We start from the raw sequence: 21,646 nt of genomic DNA, 5'->3' as shown, positions 1-21,646 counted from the left end.
AACTTAAAAAACTAATGATTTAAACTCCATGTTTGGAGGGAAAAAAAAAAAAAAAAAGTGCAGACTACTGATTTTCAGGAATTTACTCAGGATGTCCATGAAAAGCATGACCAGAGCTCTCCTTGAAGACAGCCACTGGCCAGAGATATACCTCTCACTACCTGGCTGTGACAGAAAAGATGTTCTGTGTGCAGTAAATAATTAGTTAAAGGTAATACCTCATCACCATATCAAAGCTGAGGGAGAATAGCAGCTATGCTATTCAAGGTGTAAAATACAACTTCAGAGAAGCTGGTTTATCTGTTGCTCATTAGCAACTTGAGTGTTGCAAAACAGCACTGAAAAACTACTAACCTGAAGTATACTGCCAAGCTGCTTATGAAAGAACTTCACAAATTCTTTACTTTCATCATTTTGTTGCGTAAGAGTTAAGACCATACGTCTTACTGATGTCAGTAATTGAGAAGAGCATACTTCATCCATGTGTTCCTACACAAGTATCACAGAATGAGCTTTGTTACCACGTCAAAACAAAAATTAGCAATCATCCCAAATACAGAAATTAATTTATTAAAAAAACACCTGTCCACTGAGAGAACAACACTCCAGAAAAAGGTCCTAATCAATCTCACGAACACCGTATTTCATTAATGACTGATTGGTCACAACACACACAGATTTATCAGTCTTCTAATACATGAGTACTTTGCATCTTATGATATTTGGCCAAACTAAGAAGCTTTATATATTCTTGCTGTGTACACAAGTGTATTAGAGCATATATTAAGATATCTACTGTTACATGCAGCCTTAAAACTGCAAACAAAACACAAGTCTTCAGGCACTGTGACTGGCATGTCAGCAATATACAGTTTTTAAACTTAGTATCAACCAAATACCTTATTAGACAAACCTAAGCTTATACACTGTGCATACTATAAAAGGGAACAGAGATGGCTTAAGCATCTTACAACTCAATCTTCTCTGCTCTCCAACCTTGCAAAGGAGGAATTGTGACTATTTCTCCTTCTTTAAAGAAGTACGTTTCTTCTCTGTAGTCACAGACTACAGGTGAAAAAGCTCTCAACAACTTTAAAGATATTTGTAAACAGGAGAAAATAATGCTAAAAATCAACTACTCAGGGGTGTCCTTCAAAAATACCCTATTACTGTATATGTAACAGTTTTAATTAGTGATCTCAGTTCTGTCTGCTAAAAGGCAGCAAATATTGCAGAAGTCCATTGTCAAACATTTTTATATTAAATTTTGTCAGCTCCAAAACAAGCAACCTCTATTCTTTTTGATGTCAAGTCCACCAGCCCTGTGAAATCTAGAAACCTCACCATTTATTTCTCCTATTAAAACCACACAGAATCTTTCTGTGGGAACATTTAATTCTTACTTCATCTTCAGCAGAGTCTGCAACTGAACATGTATTTATTGGCAGCTGTTTCTAAGAGGCAAGTTTAAATTTTAAATAAGGTTCTCTCTGTGCTATTACACAAGTCCCTTTCTTATTCTTCTACTTCACACCATAGTGTAAAGAGCCCTTACCTTCAGAAAAGGAATGACCTCTTTCATAATTGCTTTAATCTGCCGGTCAAGCTGCTGAGTATCTATACGAGGACATGGAACTGCAGAAACATCACCTGACTGCAGCACAGACTGACACTCACCAGTACCTGGACCTCGTTTTAATTAAAAAAAAAAAAAAAAAAAGTACATTTAATACAGTCAACATTACTATTAAAGAAATACCACTTTCAAAAACGTATTTTCTTTTTTAAAAAATAAATCTTATTTCCTTAAGTATGTAAATATCCTTTCAAACTTTGCTAAGTTTTCAATATAAATAAAGAGGAAAGCAATTTAGCTTGATAGTTATAATAATTATTTTCTAAAACTAAGCAAAATATGTGTATATGTGCATACCTTCTAATTTAGCAGTAGAAGCACCCTGAAAATTACTAGAGCAGCCCTCAGAGTCAAGGGTACTTTCAGCTTCAACTTTCATACGCTCATATTCCCTCATCCAAGACAAAGCTTTATCTAAGTGAATCACTGTGTTGCCTATATTTAGAATAAAAACACTTTTTAATCTATATAAAAAGTTTTCAATTGATAGACAAATAAACAATGATAAAAATGAATTCAAGGCCACAAGTTTTGAAATATACATGTAACTAGTTATAACATTTTACTACACACTTTGATAAACTCAAAGTGTTTCACGATTAGCTAATTTATTTATGTTTTGTCTTACAAAACATGACTACACACTAAAAATCAAGTAACAGTGTATTAAAGTGCAGACAATGGCAGGCACTTCAGGCGGGAGGAAGTAACACTTAAAACACTAAGTTCACATCATTCTCACCAAGGTCATCAGTGGCAAAGGGTTCAAAATTCGAAGATGTAGACATAGTACTCCCATTGTCTGCATCATGTTGTTCACAATCTTGACATGCTTCTGTAGAAAAGTTCTTGCCAAAAGTTTCCTAAAAAATACCAGACAACTGAATACAAAGAAGGAACACACCATACTCTCACAGATGGGAGAACAAGCCAGCAATTCTCTTCAGTGACATGATGTGGTATCAGGACTTGTGACCAGGCTGCCTGACTGGAGAACAACCCCACTTTCAGGATATAAATCCAGTAGGTGAATCTACCACACTTGCTTCAAATATACTTCTAGTACAAACCACGTAAGAAACTGTCCAGAGGTGTAAGCGATTTCCTAAATACAAAAAAGCAAAAATTTTTGGAGAATCTTGTGATCAGTACTTGCCCTGAGCTTACTCAGAAGAGGATTTTGGCTCTTTCTGAATGTATAAGCTTCCAATTTACATCCCTCTCCAGGTTCCATTCATCCCTGACACATCATTCACTTGCAGTACCAAGAATCCTACCACATTTTATCACTCTTGCATTGATTCTCTTGCCACTAGTTGTTTAGAAAAGTCTGTGTAAGTCAATACTAATTTTAGCAAAATTCAATCCCTAGTATGAGTATTGCAGTAGACAAGCATGCATGCGTGCAAACTGAAATACAGGAAAAGCCGTCAGTAGCTTTTGAATTTGAAAACTTACATCATCTGTAGAGGCAAGGCTTTCACTGGGAGTGAGCTCAGAATTTGATGCCACCCATGTTGCAGAATTCAGTGATTTTGCAGACTTCCCTTTTTCATTTTTCTCAGATAAATGTCTGGTCACTATATCCTGGAAAAGATAAACTATGCTGTAAAAAAAGATCTAAAGTTTGCTTGATTCATACACAAAATCAAAAATTCTGTGCATACCTGTAAAGCATAAAGAGCCCTTTGCCTCAGATAATCTGTATTTAGCAGCTGAAGCGCATGGAAAAGTTCAATAAGAAAGTGGGGACGAGACTCATTTTGAGAAATAAGAGTTGCCACTTCAGAATAAATTGTGTCTCGCAAAGCCTCAAACATAGAAAGATCACTACCAGTTTCTGTAGGGAAAAAAAAGGAACTTGTTCAGTCCTTGACAAGCATCCATTTGAAAGACAACTGCCTATCAGGTGTGCAAGTTACAGGCATACAGATTATGTCTCAATCACTGCAGATTCCCTTATATAGCTGCTTTCATAAAGCTTACTGATTTGCTGAAGGGCAAACGTTCTTAAATTATACCTTATGCAATCTTTAATATATGAAATACAATACAGAGCAACCGTAAAAATAATTTTCTTTACACTTCTGAACAATGCCTTTAGAAAGTATTCTTTATAAAAGAGAATATTGCACACACCACAATGACACTTTCAGAATAGGTATTCAACACTGAAAATGGAGTTTTAAGACATTTCAAGCAAGATAGCCAAAGGTCTCAAGTTTATATAATGCAAGTAATCCACGCTTTTGCAACACAAGCAGCATTAAGAAAGCTTTAGACTGAACTCAAGATAGCCACTCCTTCCCAAACATAAATGCTACAGTCTCATATGTGCCTAATATCACTCCCAAGTTCACATAAAACCTACTCTTAAACCCTATTACATATGTATGAGAAGACAATGTGTTCCCTAATAAATCTCTCATTCATTTGAAAATTAAGCATTATCCTTGCATCACAACAATTATTACATACATAATTTGGAAAGTGCTGAATGGAAACAAAGTTAAATTTGGAAAACTCAGTTTAACAGATGTGTATTTGTTAGTACTCAAGTTAATGAAGTTATCAGCAATACAACAAACATTACTGGGCAATTTGATTATCTGCAAACAGTTTACCATTTTTTGAGCACAGGCAACTTTTTTCAACCTTTAAAAAGTTACCACAAATTGCTTCCCTCCCCCATTATTAATATGTAATAGCACCTTTTAAACATACTAAAAATGCCTACTGAAATTAGTTTTCTGATGTAGTAGCTACCTCTGCATTTTCTATTTATAATTTTTACTAATCAAGAACATGGTAAACACGTTCTCCACAACTGTAATTCAAAGTAGTTTGTAACACTGCATTTCATGCAAAGTTACTTCTTTTGTCTTGGTTATAGAGAAGGTGCTGCAATAGCACTGATCTTGAACATCTGCTAAACAGAGAGTTATAGGACCAAAGCTAAGAGAAGAAAAAAAAAAAAGTAATAGGATATTGTTGAAGCTAAGCAGTGAATGCATTACCTGGCGCTTCAATGCATGCATTTCTGTTAGACTGCTGCAGAATTCTCCTAGCATGCGCTGTAGGAAAGTGGGGATAGACAGTGATAAACACAAAAATGCGCACCAGAAATAAAGACAGGGTCTATACAAAACAGCAGGAGCAAGACTGCTTAGTTATCCAAACCACATCAGAGCTGCTTATTGTGCGAATGAGAACTTGACCAGTGAAATTTACTATGTACACTAATAAACAGCTCTTTGTGTGGACACAGCTACGCTGGCAAAGCTTTATACTGTGCTACAACAACTAAAATTTCTGCATCTCTCAAACAAAAATACTGGCAGAACCAAAAAAGACACAGGAGAGAGAATTTTTATGATCTAGATACAAGAAAAGCAGTGCAGATGGCAAAAATGTAAGGGCTTATGTGATGTTATAAGACTGAATTTGAATGATATTTGATGGAGCTCATTTAAGCACGAATAGGAAGAAGACACATACGCAGTACAGGAGGCAGTTTAAACACTAAGCAAAGTTTCATCAGTTTTCCAGTTACTTTCCATAAAATCACCAACAAATGGGTGAGATTGGCTACAGTTTTGCTTGGTTTACAGTAACAGGTTTCTAATTACTTTAATCAAGTACTTAATATAAAGAAAACACCCAAAAGCAACCAACTTTTACAGCATCCTTAGAAATTAAAATGCAAAATCCACATGCTAAACATACAGTACTGTCTTCTGTCAAAACACACTGCGTTTAAATAACACACTAACAACTAAGGTCCCTTACTCAGAAAAGTTCACAAAATAATTAGAAGTTCAGAAAAGAGTACCGGAAGACATTTCTGTAGATCTACTGTATTTAATTATTTTTTCCAATTGTTCCTGATTCCTTTTGCTGAACACCTTTGCATGAACCACATCATCAGAGTGTCTGCTTTTATTGTTCTTGCAGGGTTCGCACACACTAGAAGCACTTGCACTTTCATAACCTAATGGGAGGAAATTAAAAGGAAGAAATAAAGAAACAGCTTACAAAATGTTTTATTACTTTAAAAAGTTTTTTCAAGAGCACTCTTAAAGATGCAACATACTAATGATCCTTCCTAGCTTAAAATTCTCCTCTGTACACTGAAGCCATACAGTAGTACTAAATCCTCAGCAACCCCAACAGTATTACTATACTAACTAGTACAGTCCCTCTCTTTTCAGAATTCAGAATTTTAATGAAGCATATTTTTCAGCAAATAATTCAGTTTGAACATGACAATGAAGAAGGTTCCCATTATTTCAAATCTGCACATATGTGGATCCATTATGCTTTTAAATCATGGTATCTCAATTGGTTTTTTATTTTCTATTTACTGAAATACTAAAAAACCTTATGCAGCTGTACTATATAAAATGAACTCATTTCAATAACTTACTTTCATTATTATAGGTAGCATTTATGGAGAGTAAATTCTCTGGAACATAATGATTATAATCCAATCCAAGTTTGCCATGGTATCCAAGATTACTTTACAACCTACCAGTATTTTTAACTCTGCCTTTTAGCTGAGAAGAAGTCTTCCTTTTATTCTTTGATTTGGGTGTTTTATCTTTTGATGCCAGGCTTGCTTGCGCTGATGCTTTTCTGGATCTAAATGTCTTTGTCACAGTAGTTGGGTCTATTGGATCAGGCATGCTACTGAAACTCTCCAAAGACTCTTCATCAAACTCTCTTCTCCGGTTCATATCAGACTGATTTTTATGACCAGAAGCAATGTTTTGTACTGAAACTGCAAAACCTGCTTTCAGCTGAGACTGATCATCTTTTTTCATTTCTTGGCTATCATTAAGCCAAGTTGATCTTTTTTCCAATTCCTCTTCAGGTTGTCTGTGACTCCTTCTGTCGGAAAAAAAAACCACACACAGATCAATCTCAGTATATCATAACCTAATCTCTCAAATAGAAACATCATGTATTACCAGGTAAACAGTTTATCCGTAATGCAATTTATCTGCCATTGTTACTTAGACATCAAATGAATACTGAGAAGTAAGTGCTGCTAGAGAACCCTTCCAAATGGAAAACAGAAGAACTTCCCGTCTATTGCTGGTTTTAATATAAATATATTTATGCAGCTACTGCTGTGCTCAAATAGTACCATAGGACAAACCATTCCTTAAAGCAACATTCAGTACAATCTACAGTAGCACAAAAAAATAAGCATTCACTGAAATTATATCCTCTAGTTATTCAAGCAACTCAAGTTTGAAGACCCCAACCCCACAGAAACAAAATCTTCCTCCATTTACAGAAAGTGTTACAAAACCACTCCAAGACTACATTTGATTTTAAAATGTTCATTCATGAAATTATACATTAATTAATAAACAGAAAAGTGGAACACTACTGAAAAAATGAAAAAAACTAAACTGGAAGCCACAAAAGTACAGCTCATATTGTAATTCCATGACAATAAATTCCCTCAATGAATCATGAATTCCCACAAGCCCCCAAAAAGCGAGGAGAGGGAGGAAAAATTATTAAAGGAGAGCTGCACTTTGACATTAAATACCTTTGTTTTTCTGCTCCATTAGAGGAACTGCTTTCAAAGGGTTTGGGGAATGCCATATACTCAGTTTTCCCAGAAGTATTGTGATCTAGAGGATGTTGTTGCTCCTGCTGCTCACTACTGTGTGGAGAAATATTGTGTGCAAAATCTCCAAAACCAGATGGGAACACTGGATTACAATTAATACCTACAAAGTAAACAAGAGAGTCAGAAGATCCTACCTCATTTATTTGTGTAATAAAATTAGTATTTGAGACATACTGCATGGCAGCATGAAGTTACGAAGCAAAAATACAGTGGGCAAGTAAGCAAGAACTGTTTTCATCCTGAAAGCACTGTAAACAATCAGAATTTATCTTAAGTGCAGGTTTCAAACACTACTGTATACTACAATTCCATCAGTGGAGATGAAGGTCCTGCAAGAAGCCCCAGTAAAGAGCTCCTGAAAGTGAAAGTAAAAATAACGAAAGTTCCAAAAGAAGATAGAATCCTGTCTGCCTGAAGACCTTATCAATACTTCAACCACCATCAAATTGACAAGAAAATTCCAATGGTTCAAGTACTCATAGAGCCAGAAAGGTCACAGATTCATAATACTTAAATTTAGTCGGAATCTTTATGGAAGCAGCCAACTGAATGTAACTGTTCCTTTCGGCAGGTTCCATGTAATTTAAAGGATGTTCTCAAACAGAAAACAGACTCTGCAATTTGAAAGCTCTAATCTAGGTCTATGCCTATTTCCTAGTTTCCTAAAAAGACAGAAGTATACTAAGACAGTTTTGTTTACTTTGAATTATACAGTAAAACAGCTACATTCTTTTCCTTCCAAATTCAACAGCAGAAGTAGATTCAAGAAAGAGATAAGGAATACTGTATCCAAGTCAACAGTTACTGTATAACTCTGACGGGAACAAAAACTGTTTAACATGCTCCATTTACAGGCATTTTTAACAAATACGAGCGTTTGACGTTCTCAGAAAACCAGAAATAATTACCAAGTGCCACTTTCCAATTACATGGACTCACTTAGAACATGATTTCAACTATGAAATGATTTCTGAAGGTATGTAAAAGCTTCAAACATTGCTTTTCACATACTGGATGAAGAACATTTAAAACCTTAATTTCATGGAGTGAGTATTTTCAAGTATAACTAACTTCATATTGAGAGAGTCTTGCTCTTCATACTGAAGCAAAAATATACAATTATTCAGCAATAAATAGTAAACTTCTGCTTAAGACCATTTCAATATAAAGGAAAAGTGACAGAGTTTCATGAAGTTCACATTACAATTTCAATTAAATGAGGAAATGTAAATTTTTGAAATTCATATTACTTCTCACACCAATAATAATACTCACCTGGAGCAAAGGAAGAAAAATTAGTAAATCCTGGAACACTAAAGAGGTTCACAGGCTGTGGAGGGAAGTTGAATGGACAGAAAACAGGAGATGGAGGTGGTGGTACATTACTGCCTCTCTCCTTTCTCGATGGTTTCTCTTGACACTGTTGTTCTTGTTGCCGCATAACATCACTTAACATTTGTTTCAACCTTGAAAATAAGAAAAAACGACAACTTGGGAAAAAAAAGAATTTTATGGGAAAACTTTAAATTTATATTCAAGTAATTTGAGTTTAGTATTATTTCACCTACACCATGTAATGTGTGTAAAGAACTGCTCTATTTAGCTAATAAAAAAAACCTCAAGACAAAAATTACTTATATTTAATCCCGAGTTGGTTTAAAATCAACTGCTCTATATTAGTGGTCATGCATACACAGGTTAAACATCCTTGCAAGAACAACAAAAAATTGACTAGATACTAAAGCAATAAGCAAGCTCAGAAGTAGAAACAATCAAATATACAAAGTATTTACAGAACTGAGGTTAAAATTAATTTTAAAAATTGTTTAAGAGGATAGCACCTATATACCACTTACCAAATACAAAACAGAGACGAAGAGCTTGAACTTTCATGCAATGAATTAAAATGACTATTACATCTTTATTCAAAAAAGATCATTGTTCAGAAGCCAAATGTAGTACATCCAAATGGAATGTAAGAAGCATAAATTCTAACTGAAAACACTAAGAAAGGACAAAACTTTTTTGCTGTCTATTACCATTAGAATCCAAATCTTGCCAGGTAGTCTAGTGAAGAGCACAGACACAGAAGCATATTCAATAATAACTACTGCAACAGATTTTTGCCAACTTTTGGTTCTCTTCAATGAAGACTACTAGAAAAGTACTTTTAAAGGTGTTAAAGAGGTGGTGGGGGAAAAAAAAGACAACCAGAAATGGTGCATACAATTTCGAAAGCTCATAATCAACTCAGAAGTTCAACACTCTCATATTTAACCATTATCTGTAATCCTTTATTCACATAACCATGTTCCTGTTACTGAAGCATTTCAAATTCCACAGTTAAACACTAATACAACCAACAAACCTTTGGACATTATTCTGCTGCCAAGTCAGCTGAGTGTAACACTGGTTTAACTGATGCATAATGAGATGTATTTGTGAAGATGCAACGTTATTGGGCATCATACTGTAAGGGCCCGTAAGCAAAGTCTGTAGAAGGCAAGAGAGAGTCTGTGGAAAGAAAATACGTATAACAGTGACCAAATTACAAAAACCAGAAGCTATTGCTAGAAAGAGTTAGAAAGAGAATAAAAGGCAAAATAAGAACAGCAAAATAACTATTCTTCATATCTACCTGCTGATCCTGCATCAAAGTTTGACAAATGCTGACACTAAATTCATGCTGTTTCTTCAACTGATTGATCTGCTCTTGCCATTGTTCCTTTTCTTCCACATATGAAAGCTCAGACATCCACCGAAAATTTTCCTGACGCCGCATACTTATGTTTTGCTGTTGCCTGGCCTTAGACACTGGTCGATAATTCCCATCTGCTGAAAGAGGACGGCAGTTTTTCCACCTGGGTTGGGAAAAATTGAAGAATGATGACAACATCAGACAATTCAAACAACTAAATGATACTTCCATTATTCAAATTATGTTTAAGCTGTACATCAGCAACTCGCATGGCACAGGCCAGCTAACCACACATGCCATTTTGTCATCCAACATGATCCTAAACAAATGGAAAATACAAGCCCCCAGCTGACTATCACTGTCAAAAAAGAAGGGCTAAGGATGCTTCTGGGTCTTGTTTCTAGTATTTTCCATTACTGCTATATAATATGTACTCAATGAAAATAGAAGCCACCAACGTAATACATTAACAGGGAGCCCCTGATAAGCCCACTGTCTACTAAAATTATTTTGGTATCAAAACCAGAAGAAATAACTGCAGATATATACATTATTTTTAACACGGCATTTTCATTTCATCACACAAAGGTTATTAAGGAAGTCAATCAGGTAAACAAGAGTTAAAATTATTCACAATAATTAAGGAATAGTTTTCACAACTACAGAAGCCAGCAATTTAGACGGAAAAATTTCAGAGTTAGTTTAATTCTCTGAACTACTATTTTTGAAGAGACTGATCTATATCACTGTAAAAATTTCAGACTGGTTATCTTTCAAGCTCATTAGAAATAAATGAGAGCATCACGAGCCGCTTGCCAAACTACTGGAGAGTTCAAAGGCAGACTTCTAATAAGACTGAAAACAGAAGAAATCACCAAATCAGTCATATGCATTGCAGCTATGAAGACTCAGACAAGAAATTGCCACTACACATACCTCCCTAACAAGCAGAAATTTTCCTTTGCTGTGAGGATGCCTTGTAGTTAATGCAATGCTTCTACCCCCCTCTTCCAAATACACTCAGACAAGCATTAGATCAACAAGTAATGCTACTAACCTATCTTTGTTTTCTTTAACAAAATAGGTATTTTCTGGTACGTTGTTATTGGGATAAACAGAGAAACTGTCATTCAAACTTGATGCGTCTTCTTCCTCTTCTTCGGCCTGACCAACTCCATCAGAGAGATAACCGTCTTCATCGCCATTTTCTTCCTCTAGAGCACACTGGGTAGAACCTCCCCAGGTAGCCATTGTCCTAGTGAACATCGCAGGGGCAGGGAGAAGAGGGGTGTTTGGAAAAAGAGTGGGTTTTTTTCAAGTTTATGATGAATTATTAAAACAATCTGTTGACAATTTCAAATCTATCAGCAATTAATCAATTTGCAACAAAAAGAACTAAACCATTCTGAATATGACCCTGCAGTGTGCCCACATGGCCAAGAAGGCCAATAGCATCCTGGCCTGTATCAGGAATAGCGTGGCCAGCAAGACCAGGGAAGTCATTCTTCCCCCGTACTTGGCACACGTTAGACCACACCTTGAGCACTCTGAACAGTTCTGGGGCCCCTCAATTTAGGAAGGATGTTGAGATGCTGGAGCATGTCCAGATATGGGCAACAAGGCTGGTGAAGGTCTGGAACACAAGTTCTGTGAGGAGTGGCTGAGGGAGCTGGGGTTGTTTAGCCTGGAGAAAAGGAGGTTTAGGGGGAGACCTTATTGCTCTCTACAACTGCCTGAAAGAAGGGTGTAGCCAGGTGGGAGTTGGCCTCTTCTCCCAGGCAACCAGTGACAGGATGTGAGGACAGTCTTAAGATGAGCCATGGGAGGTTTAGGCTGGACACTACAGAGAAGTTCTTCACAGCATGATTGGGCATTGGAATGGGCTGCCCAGGGAGGTGGTGGAGTCACCATCCCTGGAGGTGTTTAAGAAAAGACTGGATGTGGCACTCAGTGCCATGGTCCAGTTGGTAAGGTGGTGTCAGGTCATAGGCTGCACTTGATCTTCAAGGTCTTTTCCAACCCAGTTGATTCTGTGATTCTCACAAATGCAAACTTGTATTCTACTTCTGATACTGGGAGAGAGAAATGAAATTACTTTCTGTTTTGGAAATGTATTACTTTACTATGTTATAAACGGGGTAAAGATGAAAAAAAATTACTCTGATCATTTGGCGTTTTCCATGTATTTTCTTCTCCTTAGGTGATTTTTCCCCCATTGGTAGAACAGGAGAGACTAAATATGCTGGGAAAACCCATAAAGCTAGCAAGTTGCTAAATAACAGTCCCTTCACAAGTCAAGAAATTAATTTCCTGCTCTGTTAAATCATCACATTTAGTGCTCAGATGAACACAGGAAACTGCCCCACCACTGACATCCCATTAAACAACAGAAGCACCCATTGATTAATACAGAATAACTTGTGCTCCTACTTTTCAGTCCTGCTCTGCTGTGGAGTACACTGAGCTTCTGACCCTTCACTTTTAACAGACGCAGCAACAGTAGATATTGTTTCTGCGAGCTCTCTCCTTCTCTGATCCTCAGCCATTAAAGCTTCAAGTTGCTTTCTTCTCTGTCGCAATTCTTCTCTTAAAATCTCATGTCTTCTCATTTCAGACCATAACTGTTTGCAGTGAAACAGAAGAACTAGAATATAATGCTAGCATAATTTCCAAAAAGAGTAATATCCGGATCATTATTAAAGATAATTTCAGGGAAAAAGGTAAAGGAACATGCAAAGATAAATCAGATTTCAACAAATACTTTCATTATTTTCTCCACAGATGACCTGCCTACAGTATACACTATCAAATGTTCATGGTAAAAATTCAAAATTAATTCAACTTTCACATTAATATTTGGCAACAAGTGCTATATTTGGGGGAAAATGTCTTGCCAGTTTAAGCCAGTATTTCCTTTGTCGCTGTTATCCCCAGAGAGACGGTGAAAATCATGACGTAAGTCCAGATCAGATGATATGACCAAAGCAGAGCTAAGACCACATTTAATGGAAAGCTCATCTTTTATAGTGTGGTTCGAAATAAAGAAGTTACATGCTTGGCCTATTCACCCACCACCTCTCAAGGTGATAGGTTGAGCGGTATAATGCCCATCTGTAAATATTATTTTTCCATGTACCCCAAACAATATGCAGTTCTCGTAACAATTATGCAGCTGCCAAGTTTACTTTTCTCTAACTGCTTTCTCATGAGAGACTGCGTGAGAATGAAAGCTTCTCACAGGAAAACTGTGAGAAGCTTGTGAGAATCTGCGAGAAGCTCTCTACTAGCCTTTTAGTATCCACATTTCCTTCTTTCCAGAAATGAAACAAATAAGTTATACATGCTTTGTAAAATAACTACTACTCCACTCCCCAGGCCAACTACTTAAAAATGTGTCCAAGCCACCTGAAACTTCTCCTTTTTAAACCCTTTTAAAGTCACTGTATATCAAGTATGAAATACCTCATTGCCTACTGGTACGGATTCATCACACTCAATTAAAGGCTTGCCAGTGTTACACTCATTCATGGCTGGAGATGATGTTGCTTGTGAAGTCTGTCTATTTGCTGGGCAGTTACCCAGGCCAGCTGACAACTGAAAGAGGAAGCAAAATGGCAAAATAGAGTATATTAGCTTTCTAAAACTTACCTGCAGTTATAACCCAACACAGTTGAGGCTTTATGAGGCTAGAAAATCAGTATCCTGGGAAAAGGATTTTTGAATCAAAGCTAAATATTTATTTCAAAACTTACCTAGGAATCAACAAAACTTAATTTATGTACTATTATATAATGTTCTAGATGCACAGTATTGATAATTTACTGCTCACTTCACAAAAAGAAGTTAATCTTCAAAGTGCATGAGAATCAGTAAAGCCCTGCAGAGTTAAGTTAAAATGCAACAAAGTGTTGATCATGCTTACAAGACACAGCATTGTTCCAAAATACCAGGAAATCACTACTAAGAGAAGTAAAGAAGCAGTGACTGACCAGTATGGGACAGACAAATTTCAGGCTAAAAATAAGACAGAAGGTTCTGTATCTTTTAAGATTCTATCAAGGCTTTTGAAGACAAACTACAGTGACACTAAGAGCATGATACAGCAACCACTGAGAAAGAACCATTGAGAGGTGAATGACATAAGCAGAACTCTACATCTAAAAGTCCACCTGCTTACAGCATACAAGTATTACCAATTTTAAGTTTTTTCCAATTTTCATAGGGAAAAAATGGTGAGCAAGATATTTTATGTTTTGTTGGTCAACACCTTAAGACAGGAAAGAAATACATTCTACCTACTTGAAGGTCAGGACAAGCTTTCTGTAACACTTGAATTTTTTCCTGGATTTCAATCAGTTTTCTTCTTTCTTCTTGTAACTGCTTAAGCTCCCATTGCTGCTGCTGAAGTTTAGCTTCATAGAACTTCTCTCTGTGTAAATAAATCCACATGTTACTCGGCAAGAAGTTGCCTAAAGCATGATTCTACCATCCTTTGACAAAGGCTTACCTTGCTTTTTCGTTTAGTCGCACATCCTTTTTTAACTTGTTAGAACTAGCTCGCACATTGTTTGGTTGTTGCTTTGTCTCTTCCATCTCACCCAACAAGTCACCAATATTAGATGCATTTGCAATTGTTCCTTGAGGTTCTGGATCATCATCCTAAAAGGATGTCAGAAAGGCAGTTAGACTATTTTCAAGTTGATACAAAAAAAAAAGTAACAAATCTAGTTTGTCAAGCTTGTCTGCTTTGACTTTTTCAAAACTAATCAGTCTGAATAACTTTATCTTTAGTACAGATCAAGAACTGAGAAGTCGTCATCACCATGGCATCATGACTTTAGGATAAATTGAGTTAATGAGAGAATTTAAAGTCATTTAGCTCAACTACTGAAACTTCCACTATAAATGCAAATAATTTGTCTCATTCGGGAAGCATAAACCACTTGCCTGTGACTCAGTGAACAGAAACATACAAGCATATGAAGAAACAACAGAGGAGGTGGAAGGAGGAGGTGGAAGGAGGAAGAGAAGGAGACAGAGGCAAACAAGACTGCTTATTTACTGCAGTCAGTGATGTTAAATACTATCAATAACAACTTAAAATAATAAGAAAACTAATCTTGAAAGTTAAATCTAAAATATTTTGGAGACAGTCCTACTGGTTCTCTACTCTGTTTTTATTTTTTTCATGATTTCTGTATTTTCAGTTCTCAAATGGAAAATATGAAAGCTGTAGCCATTGCTGCTTTTGGTCCCCAATGGGATCATTCTTCATAAAGACTTTGCTGGACAAGAGAGAGAGAACACTGGTGACCAAGAATGACATAGCTCACAATCCTCAATACTGCATCTTTGCTGAGTACATACACCTAACAAGCCTTGGAAATAGGAAGATTGAAGATATGCCATTAACTAGGTTATTTACTAAGGAAGCTGCTGAATAATCTCTAATTCTGATTTATACCACTACACAGTTAGCACCTCTATAGTGATGATAACAACACTGATCTAGATGCTGAGAAATTTTTGATAGGAGTATTATCTTGAAATAACAATATTGTGTTTATACTGTTGCTGTTGTAAAACACAGGTTCCAACTGAGCTTGATTTTAAAGTTCTCACATAAAGCCTTTTAATTTCTGATACACCTGGGTGTATTCAGTATGCAGACATTACATTAGATGGTGCTCAAATGTGAGCATTCTGAAGGGACATTAGATCCACGAAATTGTACTTTCAATACCACTAAATTAGCATGAGATATTCTAAATTAAAAACACTTCAATTTATAGCTGCCCCTCAAAACATGTGAAATAAATAAAAACCACTGCCTCCAAACCAAAACACTGCAAGTCAAACAAGTTGCAACATCAAAATATTTTAATGAAAAACATTCTTCATTGATTGAACAATGTTGCAAAACCTAGGGCTCAAAAACCTCAACATGTTGAATATCCACTATAATCTTAAAAAGTCTAATATTTAAAAAAATAATACTGATCTTCTACTTGGTTCGTATTTTGTAATCCAGTGCTAAAGTTAAATACTAAGGACCCTGTTCTCTTAGGCTAGCATCCTCCAAGAAAATCCCTGAACTGAACTTCAGAAGTAGCACCCTTCAGTTCAGAAAAATCAAACAGTATCTCTTTTTCCCTAGCCTAAACACAAGCATTTTAAATGTTGCATTAAGCACTGTTTTTTCCTATTAGGAGTTACACATTACATAAAATAATGAATGCTAGATTTTTGTGCACAAGTTTATATTTATAAAATACCTGCACCATAGCAGCAAGGTTTTGTAACTGTCTAAGCTTCTGTTTTGCAGCTATAAGCCTATTGATCTTCTGCTCAAACTCCGCATCTCCAGCAACATCACCCAGGCTGCTTCTGTGACTAGATATGGAATCTTCACTAACTCTATCTTCTTCCACTTCATCATCTTCACCTTGGGGTAGATCAAGGTGTTTGTCATTCTCCCTATTATGACAGTCTGGAAACAGGGAAAGGAGGAAACAAAACAGTATCAAAGACACACTACTGAACTTCTTAAATCCACTGTAATTACTGGACAGTAGAAAAATATTAGCTTAATGATCAGGCTCTTTAATATTTTGCTCATCAAACAACGTTCTCCCAAATTCTGCACAGCTATCAGTTATCTGCACTATGTAAAATTATTAGAAGATTCTAGAACATACCTAAAGCAGAAGACATTTTCAGAGTCCTTATATTAGCAGCAGATCGGTTGTTTATTTCACAGTCTGTATTAAGATGTCTTCCATCTCTGTTATTAGCTCCACACTGTACATTTGAGTTGCTATTTATTTCACTCCAGCTACTGATTCCTTGAGGGTTTCTAGGGTAAAATAAATTACTCATGTTAACTTTTTAAAAACTGGTATGGATACAATTTTACTTTAGCCTTTTTCTACCTAGCTTTTTTATGAATGGGTGTCCTGATCCCCCCCAAAAAACAACAAAACCCCCAAACAAACTCCAACCCCGTAAAAAATCAGTCCAGACATTGGAGTTTTTCAATATTCATCTCTCCAACAGCTTCTTTTTTTTAAAACAATCAAAACAGCTTTAAATTATCCCCTGCTAGATCTGCAACAGCACATTAGGCTCTACAGGTGTATGTCTATATTACAAAAACTTTCTATGATCCATAGGTAAGTGACTGTTCATTTCTGCAGAGTGAAGATCCTTAATGCACAGAGTTGCCAGACTATAGCTGTAAATGCCTCTGTAAATTGAAGGTGTTTTTTACTCCAATTCTCCAGTCTAGGACTGTCATCTTCCATGGAAATGCCATACATATAATTCAGTGCTTAAATTACAGATTTTTGAAGTCTTATAGTGATTTTCTAAATGTTCAAGCTAATCTAAATAAATAAGACACCAGGGACTAAATGATTATTAAACATACGTGTAACAGTTACTCCAAATTAAAAAACCTGTAATTTTGTTAATGTAATGAGCACAGATTTAAGCTACATCTGGTTGACTGAAATAATTTATTGCAGATTTCTTGAAGCAACAACTCAGCTACAAAGACTATGAATGACAAAAAAATACAACAACCTAATATTTGTAACAGGCTGTGGATCCTCATGTTCAGAATCACTTTCTGATTCTTCTGTTTCTTCCTCCTCCTCCTTAGTGTTTTCATTCACAGCATCTGTCATCATATCAGATGTTTGCTCATAGTAGTGAACTAACTCGCGTAACTCATTCAGCCTCTTACGAACTTCATTTAGCTTCCTGAGGAGGAAAAAGGAGTGTTTAATCTTTTCTGCATATTAATCCAATCTATGTAGAGTTAAAAAAAATATATGTACCTTAAAGTTCTTAGTTTACTGCCAGTTGCCTAGCTAAAAGAACTTTGCACTTGAAGCTCTGAATTCAGTTAACTGTATTAGACTGTTTAATAAGTAGTCTGTAACACTAAATTAGGTAGATTAAAAAATGGAAATAGTTACTTAACACAGAACTCATTAAAAAAGCAGCACTCCAAATTACTAAAGCAAACTGTGAAAAAAATTAAAGAACTTTTACTGAAGCTTTTCTGTTGGATTTAGATTTTCATCCTCTTCACTCTCATTTTGAGAAACCAGGGAATCAGGAGGATAGGGAGCAGATGCCAGACTATTTGATTCACCGTTGACAACAGTTACTATGCCTATAGGACCAGAAGCAGCTGAAGTTGTACTTCTTTGATCAATACTCCTTTGAGGAGAACTTGAAGCAGGAAAAACTACAGAAAAGAAATACAGCTTATGTGAACAATTTGTAATAAGGAATCTGCTTAACTGAATTATATTAAAATAATGACAGAAAATACTACCAACATACAAAACAGCAGTTAAGAATTTCTTTCCTTAGACTAACAAAAGCTTTTTTCTTAAGTTTTGTTGGATGCAATGCCAATAGGCAGCAAGTAGTAAGGTAGCTTTTGTAAACAAGATTTCAGTTAGTCTCTTTTAGCTTTATCAAATGTCAGAAGTAGAAGCTTTCATGCTGTGAATCTGCCCATAGAAATCTTTTAAGGGTTTACCTAAGGCTACATTGCTTTTTTATAAAAATTTGAACATTTCAGAATTTTGATCAAAGAAAAACCCTAGCAGATTTTTCACCTCTGCTGAGCTCTTTTCTCCATATGCTTCTTCCAGCTACTTGAAATCATATCCAAGTATGTTCATATTATATGCATTAAATACACACAAAAAAATCGGGGTATAGTAACATGACTATTCAATCAGCATGTCCTTCTCCAAGTGCATGCTTCAAGGCCTCATTTCTCAATGATAACCAGAATATGCTGTGATCACCCCTCAGAAGTTTCCAGCTACAGGACAAAATTCATCAGTACAAATGCACTGCTAGAAACAGAGATCAAGAGCAGCAAGTAGGTCTGCTTCCATCAGGAGAGCACAAAGCCATTAAAAGAACAGGCCAAAGCCCTAGGCCAGAGGGTAAGGCCCTCTAGAATGGTCTATGCTTGAAGTCTCTGCCACAAGAACACATTTTCATGGGGTTTTTTTTGACAGAGAGGGAGCAAAGCCATATTGCCATAAAGCTACTAACACATGAAGTGCTGAGTACACAAATGCAGATGTACTGTGATAAAAACACACAAAGTTCACATTCATATGGTACTTTTCACAAGCCAGATGTGTCACAGAAAAGACTTAAAGAAAAAAAACCCATCACATCCTCACATCAGTCAACTTTGATGTTATAAACCAGTGCTAACAGACACTCATCATCATTACTTGCAGAGTTCTTTGTTGAGACACAAGCTTATACAGCATTAAAAACCGTTTACATTAATATTGTCCTAGCACAGCTTTTATCACCAGCATTTCAACAACCATTGCAAGCTGAAAGACCACATTACAAATACAAACATTGAAAACATTGTATTCTTGAAAAAAAACCAATTCTGCCTATATGGACTTACAGGAAGAGTTATTTAGATGTTGGTCACGAAGTGTATGAAGTTCTCCTAATAGTTTGTCCATTTTCTGCTTTTTACCCTGCAACATTCGCATCTTGTTAAAAAGCTGTGCCTTCTCATCTGACTGGTGTTCAGACATTGAAGAGTTTCTGCTTTGTGAAATCTCTCTGGTAAGTGAAAGACTTTCTGCTTGCCTTCTATTGTCAGGCACAGACTGTGTCTAAAAAGAGTAATTCCATTTTATTCAGAGTATTACAAAAAAAGGTAAATAAATTTTAAGAAACAAAAAGCTCTCTTATGGGCCTTTTATACTCAACACCAGAATCAACACCACAACAAAGAATATTATAAAGGGAAATATACTGAAAACATTCTAACTATATCCCAATTATATACTGAGTTAATAATTAAATTGCAATAAAGAAACTACTTCCCCGGACTTTCATGGAAACCCATGAGACACAAAGCAAAGATCAGTCAGCTAGTAACCCTGAAAAATTTTTAAGTCTGCTGAGTTTTCAAGTTTGGGGGGAACTCTGATAACTTCACTAGCAAATACACACAGATGAGCAAGCCAAACATTTAAGTGCATTGTTAAATAGAATAAAAACTGATAACGGCAAAATTTATACAGTGCAATCTCAAGACTGACCTGAGAATCATGAAGTTGGTTGTGAAAGCGTTGAATTAAGTCATTCAATTCTTCATTCAGTTCTGATGTAAGACTTACTCCTGAAACACTACCTGTAGTTTCTGTTACAACTGGGCATACGGAAAAAGGGGAAAATATAAATACTTTTCCACAGCAATGAAATAAAAGGCCATTTTAATAAAAATGTGTGGTTTAACAAGAACATATATATACTGACCCTCTAAAACACAGCACATATTTTTAATTTTGTGTCCTTTCCACCAGCTTTACTCTTGAGAGATGATTTCTACTACAAAAATACTAACAAGACAACTCAGAGCTGCTTTGTAAAGGACCGTACAAAAGGACTTTAAGTCTGTTCTGTGTTTTGCTAAAAAGGTCAGAGCAAAATGAAAGCAACCAATTTGTCAAAGTCTGACAGAAAACTTTTTAGAAATAAAACTGCAATTATTTAGTATAGCTAAACTAAGAACAGTGCAGGTAATTTCACTTTCTCAAAATAATAAATTAACAGGACACCAAGCTTTCATATTGGTGTAAGTTACAATCTTTACATCTGCAAACAGTCTTGGAGGTCTGTCCTTCAAAAAGCTTTATGAGAGAAATAAATTTAAAAGAAAGCTTTTTTCCTCTGCCTGAAAGTTCATATTCAAACGGCACTAAATATGCAAGTGGCAGTTGAAAGACCCAATTAATTCTTCCTTTTTCCCCCAAATACAAACCAACAGTTCATAAGAAAAATCAAGCACATGTATTATTTATTTTCCCCAAGAGATCATGACTTCATTACATGCATAGTAAAGTTTCACTGTTTTCAAATTTTGAAAACGTTTATTTTCCCCTAAGTTGAATTTGAATCTTAACATTTTCTACCCTACAGTTCTGGCATATACCACATCTTTAAGTCAGTCAACACAAACAGCAGGAAGAAATTGTTATTAAGAGGGACGTTAAGTAGAAATGTGAAAAAAGCCAAGGAAAAAACCCTACTCCAAAGAATAATTTAAAAAAGTTTTCATTTATCATAAGCAATCCTATTGTCTACCCACTAATTCATCTACCCACTTCTCAAGATGCAGCTTTGTGTTTTTGAGAAAAGCAGACAGCACATTCCATCACAGGTCTCCCACTGCAGATAGAACAAAACTACTACTGAAACAAAGCAACTGCTGAAAACCACTTAAGAAACAAGGAAATACCTCTCAAAGGCTCTTGCTTCTATGATAGCTTTCTAAAATCTCTCCACCTACCAACTTCTCTGCTTCTCTTCCTACACCTAGAATCTAAAGTTTTCTTAAGCAGTTACACCTTATTTCCTATAGTCTATCAAATCAAGATCAGCAGAACAGGAACAAGAGCTCATCAGAACAAGGAACCTTAAAAAAACGACGTTTTTGTAAAAATGTAGAAACCAGTGCCTTATTTTACAAACTAAGATACTTTAGATACTTTAAGTACAAAAACTAACTGTAATACAGAACTACTATCCCATATACTCTTTCATCAAGTGTAATGGCAACTCTTATGGGAAAGCGTCATGGAGCAGTAGCACA

The 21,646-nt window shown here is 35.8% G+C and overlaps 1 protein-coding gene across 18 annotated transcripts in view; it reads right to left on the bottom strand.

The window, feature by feature from the left end:
* The window catches only part of PCM1 (pericentriolar material 1), a 42,872-nt gene that overhangs the window by 10,095 nt on the left and 11,131 nt on the right, over positions 1-21,646 (bottom strand). For 5 of the 18 annotated variants that reach the window (XM_017744523.1, XM_017744533.1, XM_017744534.1 and 2 more), the window contains 24 exons: positions 20,094-20,203; positions 19,445-19,661; positions 18,040-18,238; positions 17,566-17,745; positions 16,680-16,837; positions 16,257-16,471; positions 14,489-14,640; positions 14,281-14,410; positions 13,444-13,575; positions 12,412-12,602; positions 11,039-11,236; positions 9,922-10,144; positions 9,652-9,797; positions 8,559-8,749; positions 7,200-7,383; positions 6,168-6,526; positions 5,469-5,627; positions 4,654-4,710; positions 3,304-3,476; positions 3,095-3,223; positions 2,379-2,499; positions 1,934-2,071; positions 1,556-1,689; positions 355-489 (listed from right to left, as the gene is read on the bottom strand). In XM_017744523.1, coding sequence (XP_017600012.1) covers positions 355-489; positions 1,556-1,689; positions 1,934-2,071; positions 2,379-2,499; positions 3,095-3,223; positions 3,304-3,476; positions 4,654-4,710; positions 5,469-5,627; positions 6,168-6,526; positions 7,200-7,383; positions 8,559-8,749; positions 9,652-9,797; positions 9,922-10,144; positions 11,039-11,236; positions 12,412-12,602; positions 13,444-13,575; positions 14,281-14,410; positions 14,489-14,640; positions 16,257-16,471; positions 16,680-16,837; positions 17,566-17,745; positions 18,040-18,238; positions 19,445-19,661; positions 20,094-20,203 — 4,031 coding nt within the window. The remainder of the gene's footprint in view (positions 1-354; positions 490-1,555; positions 1,690-1,933; positions 2,072-2,378; positions 2,500-3,094; positions 3,224-3,303; positions 3,477-4,653; positions 4,711-5,468; positions 5,628-6,167; positions 6,527-7,199; positions 7,384-8,558; positions 8,750-9,651; positions 9,798-9,921; positions 10,145-11,038; positions 11,237-12,411; positions 12,603-13,443; positions 13,576-14,280; positions 14,411-14,488; positions 14,641-16,256; positions 16,472-16,679; positions 16,838-17,565; positions 17,746-18,039; positions 18,239-19,444; positions 19,662-20,093; positions 20,204-21,646) is intronic. The other 13 variants (XM_017744527.1, XM_017744538.1, XM_017744540.1 and 10 more) reach the window with 8 other exon arrangements.

Source organism: Corvus brachyrhynchos, unplaced genomic scaffold (genome assembly GCF_000691975.1).
Source record: "Corvus brachyrhynchos isolate BGI_N302 unplaced genomic scaffold, ASM69197v1 scaffold17, whole genome shotgun sequence".
In the NCBI taxonomy this organism is placed as follows: domain Eukaryota; kingdom Metazoa; phylum Chordata; class Aves; order Passeriformes; family Corvidae; genus Corvus; species Corvus brachyrhynchos.
This window is presented reverse-complemented; position numbering and strand designations above follow the sequence as displayed.